Consider the following 7,762-nt stretch of genomic DNA (forward strand, 5'->3'; position numbering starts at 1 on the left):
TGTGTGATATGGGGATTTAATACCCTTCAGTTTGACTATGCTAATGTAGACAGGATTCTGTCACAGCAGGAAGCTAAATTTATTTACCTTCTTAATTCTCTATTGCCCCATGGACTTAATATTATTAGGGCAAGCAGGACTTAAGAAACTGGAAAACTCATTGCTGAGTTATCCAGTTTCTTACGTCCTGCTTGCCCTTCTAATATAGACATGCCGTCATTACATGCAAGTATATGAGATATATGTCTTTAATATTTCTTCCTGCTACACTGGATAACTCTCTGAACATGACTTCTTACACTGGGCGCTATTGTTTACGCTGATGTGACTTATGACATCCCACTTTCTGCATGAGACATCCTTATCAGGTTTTCTTGGTTTTCTAGTTAATAGATTGGTGAGTTCCCCTGTAATTTGTATCAAGTTGTTGGGTATTGAGTTGATTATAAGAAATTATTGTGACTTTCTGAAGAAGATTTGTCTTCAAAAACGAGCAGCTTTGAATCCTTCCTGCTTTCATCTGGCTTCTGGATTTTTTAAAGATGCTATTTTATTTGAGAACTCTGGACTACTTTAAACTCAAACTTTGGGCCTGTTTTGGTACAGATAGGGCTATTTCTGAGCCTCATTTGAGTCTTATTTTTGTTAAGCTGATTGTACATTGTCAAACTTTATCTGCAAGAATTTATGCTCTGAGAATCATTCTTTTGTGTAAACCCACACATTGTTTTGGGCAAGAGTTTTTTTTTACTCTGCCTTTTAACTGATTTGTAAAAGAAGGTTTTGCTTCAAAATACACATGACAGCTTGTTTTGTAACCTGGTATTTTTGATAATTTGCAGTATGAAAGTTTAAAATGTAATCAAAGCGTTTGAAGGCTCTGGCGTCTTTGAGTTTAAAGAGACAGCAACCCCATCATGTAGAACCCACATCAGTATCTTTGTTTAGACCTTTATAGTTTGTGCATAGGCTGCATATTATAGCAGTTAGATTATTGGCCCTGTCTGTTTAGCTGATTTGTGATTTGTTTTGATTTCTAACTGTAAAAAAACAAAACAAAAAAACCCACTTTCGCTTTGCAAAGGGTTGTGTGTAAGTAGTGAAAGATCTTAACTGGCTCATCAATTGTAGTAGCTCTCTATACTAATATTTAATGGTTTTTCACAATTACAGATGTAAAGCAAAAAAATATACACTATAGAATTTAATGCAATCATAACTTTCTTCAGAGAGTGACCTCCTTTGTGGACCAAGCTGATGTGGGCTGAATAGTACGTTTCCCTTTGTCAGTGGTCTGAAAGTTTAGAAGAAAAGACGGATGGAGAAAACTACTTTTTGTGGTGGGAAACTAATAACACTTCAGAGTTGATAACAACCTCTGGAGATTGGTTCTATTGTATACACTTGTTTTTCATAGTCATCTAAAGTGCCTACTTAGAGCTGCTCATTTTGAGTTAATATCAGCTGTTATTTCTTTCAGAGGTGTTGGTAAGCAGTGCTAAAGCTGATTTGACCTTGCAAGACAAGTGTAAAAATACAGCACTACATTTGGCTTGCAGCAAGGTATGTATTGTTTTTTCCAGCTTAAGTCTTGTTATTTATTGGTGCCTTTGTTCTCATTAGTGCTTTCATTTTCGTACTGAAGTAAACTTTCTCAGATGCAACAGAAACTGTGCTTCACTTGAATTGCAACAAGAATCTTATTTTCCCTGTGAATGTCGGGTGGGAGTGCTGTACAATCCTTTATACTCTGAACAACTCTGAGGCAAATCCAGCCAAATCCAGAAGGGTTGGGGTTGAATGCTCATAGGGAGTGGCAGAGGGCTGCACCAACACATTTGCTCCCTCTGCCTGTGCGAGGGACACCCCCATTGGCAGAAGGGGCAAAGGCACTGGGGGCTGGCCACCCCTCAGCTCTGCAGCACTGAAAACCTGGAAGTCAGGGCCACCATGGAGCAGCACTATGGTCTGCTTGGATTCCTGTGTAGGGGATGGAGCCAACATTAGTCAACTTCTACCCCATTCCAGCCTGGGAATGCCGGCCCACAGACCTGCAGAGTTAACACTGAAAGAAGTGCAGCATAAACCTATGGGGTGATATGGGCAGCAGGAGGGTTTTTTGTTTTTCCTTCCTTCTGTGCCACCCAAAGCCCTTCTGCCTTTGCCATGCTTCCCATCTGGATTGTGGTAATAATTTAGAAATTTCAGGCTGAAATGGTATCATTCCTAGGGGTAAATAGCCTGTTGTTTAAGTTTGACCAGTGGTTTGAATTCTACATCTGTACCATTCCATAGATTAACCAGACAGTACAGGCACTGGACCCGCTTGGAGTAAGAAGAGAGACTCTAAAATGGGAGGGCAACTCGATTTGCAAATAAAGAATGGAGAGAGGACAAAGCATTTGGTACAGAACAAAAGGAGCAGTTTAAAACAGACTTTACATCCTATCTGTAGTACCTGTATAGCTCAAGCCATCCTCATCCAGACCATAACAATTCACTAATGCTAATGACGCCACTACCCATGCCACTGATAGTGAGAAGTGTATTTTGAAGTATATGTATATTAATGGCACACTTGCTCTCTTTAGGGTCATGAAACTAGTGCCTTGTTAATACTGGAGAAGATTACAGATAGAAATCTCATCAATGCCACCAATGCAGCCTTGCAAACGTAAGTAAAGATTTAGTTAGAAATTCTTCAGTTTTGTTAGGGTCAGCTCCTTCTCACTCATACGCACTTCTTTTGTTTTTGTTGTAGAAGAGAAAGCATATTAATGTTACATTGTATATTTCTTCCTGTTCCTGACCCAGAAAGCCCCAGGTTAACCTGGTCTGGCCAGATTTCAGAATCTAAGCAGGGTCGTTCCCTGGTTTAGTGTTGGGTGGGCAGCCTCCAAGGAACACCAGAGTCATGATGCAGAGGCAGGCAACGGCAAGCCACCTGTGAATATTTTTTTGTCTTGAAAACCCTTCAGGGTCATCATAAGTCATACACACAAAACATTCCTCCTGTAGACAATTATTGGCAGTTGTCCCTATTAATGATTTTACTGAGAATCAGCTCCATAAAAAGTGTTATCTAGTAATTGAAAAACCTGTTTTACACAGACACAAAGTTTAATGATGAAACAGGGCAGAGTCACAGTTTCATCCCCTTCATACTGAAGTCTCCTCTATGTAAGTCTGTGTAAATTCTGCAGCTCCGGAAATTAACTTTTTGAGCCATCAGAAAGGTCTCTGGATGGAAGGAAGCATAGAGGAGATCTGTGTCTATCAGTGCCATCTGCAGACAAATTGCTGGACCCAGCCCAGTTGTATCAACCTACAGACAACTTCAGAAATAATATCCATTTTAATTACCTACAGAATTGTTTTACTCTGCCATGTTATCTTGGAGTAAAAAAGTTTAAGCCAGGTTCTTGAAAGTTCCAGGTAATGTGGACTGTGAGCCAAAGAGTTACTAAGGCTCCTGTGATGTAAGTTCCCCATCTACAACTGCCATATTATTAATAGGGAAAAATTTCAAATCCATAAAAAGCCATTTTAAAAAAATATATTTTACTGTATTAGGAGGTCATTCAATCTAGCCAGCTGGATCTGCTAGCATTTTTTTCTACACTAGAAGTTCTAAAAGCTGTTCATGCATTTTAATGTTTTTGTAAGCTTTCTCAAAAACAGGGTTTGTCTCCACAGGCCTTTGCATGTTGCTGCTCGAAATGGACTAACAGTTGTAGTCCAGGAACTTCTAGGGAAAGGAGCAAGTGTTCTTGCAGTAGATGAAAATGGTAAGTAAAGCAGAGCTGAACTGAACCAGGGATACAAGTGGTCTCACATCCTGTTTTCTACAGTAGCCAACCAGATGAACCTTATCATCTGGGAACATTCCTCTCCAACCCTGTATGGAATTCATAAAGTATTCTGCCTCTTAACACAGAGGTTTAGCTATTATGGCTAATATCCCCAATAAACCAGTGTAATCCTCTTTAAAAATGTATAAAAATTGGCTATCAGTACATCTTGTAGCTATGCATTGTTTATACTACCAATGATTAGTTGTGTGACAAGTATTCTGTCTCTCATGAATCTTCTCCCAGTCATTTTCATTGGATAAGCCCAAGTTGTAGTTCTGTGGTTTTCCATGCAGTTTGTGTTGTCTTTTCTGTAAGAAGCAGTCATGCAACAAATTAATTTCTTTTGTCTAGAATGCATATATTTCAAATAATATGTAATAATTACAGTACTTAATGAGAAACCTGACAGCTCCTAGTTGTCTGTTGGATCTATCGGGCAAGCAACAGACATTTTGATCTGAATTTGTTGGAATGTACGGGAAAATAGTTGAGTGCTTTGCTCTTGATAGCCAAAGTCAGGTAACAAATTGAAACACACAGGTAATCAAATTGGGAAATTTCTACCCTTTACATCTAGCATTATAGCTTTAGTTTTGTGCATAAAAGATCATGAGCTGCAGCTGCAACGGTACCCTGTTGTCCTTCATCTGAGTCAGAAAGTGGGCTGCAGAAGTTACAGTTACTCCTTCTGGCTGAGATGCTGAAAAAGAATGACATAACAGTTTCTGTGGTTTGGGAAGGAGGTATCCTGCATCAGTGGAAAAAAGAAAAGCAGGGAAGAAGCCATGCTCAGAACCAACAAACAGTAGGATGTAATCGGGAGCTATTCCAGTGCTATCAAGCTAGTCTTAAGCTGTTAAACCATTGTAACATGTTTTGTTTCCATTCCCTTTCCCCCTTCTCCTAAGGAAGACACTTTTGCCATAAACAAACATGGCTAGTGTACAGGGTTACATGTGCTAGACCAGGGGTCTGCAACCCACGGCTCCGGAGCCGCATGCGGCTCTTTCAGCCTTATACTTCGGCTCTGCGTGGCCTGGAGGTCGGAGGGTAGCATGAGCATGTCCCTCCAGGAAAGGTGAGCGGAGGGGCCAAACTAGAGGTTCCAGCTTGGTAGATCTTCGGGGCTGTGGAAAAGAGGTCCAAATGGCTCTTTGGGTGGTAAAGGTTGCTGACCCCTGGTTTAAGGCAAAAGCAGGGGCTCAGGCTTGTTTTAGTGTTACATTGAGTTGTAGGGCACAGTCTAGGGCTATGGCGAGTTTTAGGTTTCGGGGTTTTGTTCCAATTTTGGGAACAATTTATGACTGAAAAAATTAAATAAAAATAATAAGTTAGGTTTAGGGTTAAGGCAACAGTCCGGGCTCCAGCTTGCCTTAGTGTTACGTTGAGTTCTAGGGCGCAGTCCAAGAATAGGGCTATAGTGAGTTTTAGGTTTCGGGTTTTTGTTACAATTTTGGGAACAATTTATGGCTGAAAAAATTAAATAAAAATAATAAGTTAGGGTTAAGGAAAGGGCAGAAGCTCAGGCGTGCCCTTTGTGTTACGTTGAGTTCTAGGGCGCAGTCCAAGAATAGGGCTATGGTGAGTTTTAGGTTTCGGGGTTTTGTTACAATTTTGGGACCAATTTATGACTGAAAATATTAAATAAAAATAATAAGTTAGGTTACAGGATTGTGCCATTCTATGAAGTCTTTTTCTCCTCTTCCAAGCTAGACTCCTGGTTATATTGAAATCAAATCACTTTACTGACAAACACGTACTTAATCATTTAAACAGTGCAAGCTAAGGAAAATATACTTTGCTGCTATACCGAAAAGGATCTTTAATATGTGAACATTTTGTGCTTGTCTGTAAACAAAATTATGATTGTATTTTGACCATAGGTTATACACCAGCTTTGGCCTGTGCTCCCAACAAGGATGTGGCTGATTGCCTAGCTCTCATTTTGGCCACGATGATGCCTGTTTCGTCGAGCAGTACCTTACCTTCCTTTACATTCAGTGCCATTAATCATTACACCAACACCTCAAAAACTGTGACCTTTGACTCCTTGCCAATTATAAGGAGTGAACATAGTTCTTACTGTAATTTCAACAACATTGGCAGGGAAGATGGCTACACATATACAGAAGAAGATGAACTTAATGACTCTGATTCTGAAACCTATTAAGAGGCTCCATTGGAGGTCTAACGAGTGAACTCATTTGAGGAATTTCAAGGTTCTGGTGTTGGAGGAAGCAGTCTGAATATAAAAAAAGGACAGCCCAAAGAGAAGCTTTTAAAAATGTGAGTGCATATGGAAGATCTGTGCTGCTCCTGAAAGCTTTCAAAAAGCAGGTTATGCAAAGGAAACAAATTCTTGAAAATGGTTGGAATCCATGGTGCAAAAAATTACATGGAATGTTGTTTAATTACAGTGTAGTGGGTTGTTGCTGGTGCAAGGAATAATCCCAACAAGGCTGTGCACCATTGCCTATATAAGTGAACACATAACATAGTTGTACAACAAAGAGGTTTACCATTTTGAAGGCAATAATTGAGTTTGGTACAGAAGGCATTGTTTGTGCAGCAAATTGCCAAAGGACCAAATAACTTACACTTTTTAATTAAAAAAAAACTTTTTGAGAAAACTTGAATAGAATTAAGTAAGCAAGTAGTCTTAACCAACCCTTGAATTACTTCTGGCACATAATCTTAGACTTGGTTTTAAATGCTGGTATGTTTTTAATCATTTTAACAGCCTTCCAACACTACTAAATGTACCATGAAAAAAAGGGGATGTGCTTTTCAGTTGCATGTGTTCTTTTAGATGAGATGGAGAACAACTTGTCATAGTCTTAGAGTACTGAAACTGTAACCAGCTTGGCCAGGTTGCAGTCATGGTGAAGTTTATAAAAAGTATAATAAAGGAAGGTGAGTCAGAGATGCAGTCATGATTGCAGAATTCTCCCCCCCCCCCCCCCCCCAATCCTTTACAAACAATCCTGCTGTGTTAAAGTATTTTTTATTCCAAATATAAGAAGGGTAATTATCTGGGCAAGTGAGACTGCACCAAAAAACAGAACCGCAATATTCTGATGCCCTGATAGGCTGCCTTAGAGGAATGAAACTTTTTTACAACTCACCCAATCTTTTACATCATAAAGTAAAAGGAGATTTGTGCCTCAGTGGTGTATATATTTTTTTAAAAAACCTCATAGGGATTTAAGGCACTGGGTGTGGTTATGGGTGATAAAATAGTTTCCTTATCAAAAAGGTACAGTATCAGATCTTTGGGAACATAATATACTATTGCCTAGCAGCTTATCAAAAACTAACTTCCCCCTGCTCTAATTAAAAATGAATCCTAAGTTTCTCTAATTTATAATAGGCTACTGTAAAAAAAATTAAAAGACTGGAGAACTTTCCACCAACTTAAGCTGAAGTTTCTGTTTAAGTAGAGGTATTTACTTTATTTGGTTCTGCTTTAATTGAAAGATAACCGTTATAATTAAATGCTTATGTACATGCAAGAACATTTTCTTGCATGTTGAGGTAAATACAATTAAATTGCTATAAACTGTACCCCACCTTTTATCCTTTTTGTATTGTGAAACTGGAAACCCTAATGCCATTGTAAATTATCAGCTTGTTTTCTGAACATAAAGTGTGAAAACACAGGACAGTATTTTGATCTATTTGATAATTTTGTGGGTTTTTGAAGAATTAATGAGCATGTATATAGAAATAGCAACTGCTTGAATACTGTATTTACCTGCACTCTTTGAGTACATCAAGATTCCTGTGTATATTTTACAGAGTATAATAAAACCCAGATGTGAGAGTTGTATTTAAATAATAATATGTGTACCAGTGTGGGATAATTAAGTGTTGGTTCTGAAAAGGGCTTTTTATTGGATGCCTAAGAC

At 38.8% G+C, this 7,762-nt stretch overlaps 1 protein-coding gene across 2 annotated transcripts in view; it reads left to right on the forward strand.

Annotated features, from left to right (window-relative positions):
- ANKRD28 (ankyrin repeat domain 28) overlaps positions 1-7,695 on the forward strand; it is a 98,880-nt gene extending 91,185 nt beyond the window's left edge. For both annotated transcript variants that reach the window (XM_048511773.1, XM_048511772.1), the window contains exons 25-28: positions 1,481-1,563; positions 2,592-2,674; positions 3,697-3,788; positions 5,738-7,695. In XM_048511773.1, the coding sequence (XP_048367730.1) occupies positions 1,481-1,563; positions 2,592-2,674; positions 3,697-3,788; positions 5,738-6,024 (545 nt within the window). In that variant the 3' untranslated portion in view covers positions 6,025-7,695. The remainder of the gene's footprint in view (positions 1-1,480; positions 1,564-2,591; positions 2,675-3,696; positions 3,789-5,737) is intronic.
- Positions 7,696-7,762: the final 67 nt, after the last annotated feature.

This window comes from Sphaerodactylus townsendi, linkage group LG11 (assembly GCF_021028975.2).
Source record: "Sphaerodactylus townsendi isolate TG3544 linkage group LG11, MPM_Stown_v2.3, whole genome shotgun sequence".
Lineage (NCBI taxonomy): Eukaryota > Metazoa > Chordata > Lepidosauria > Squamata > Sphaerodactylidae > Sphaerodactylus > Sphaerodactylus townsendi.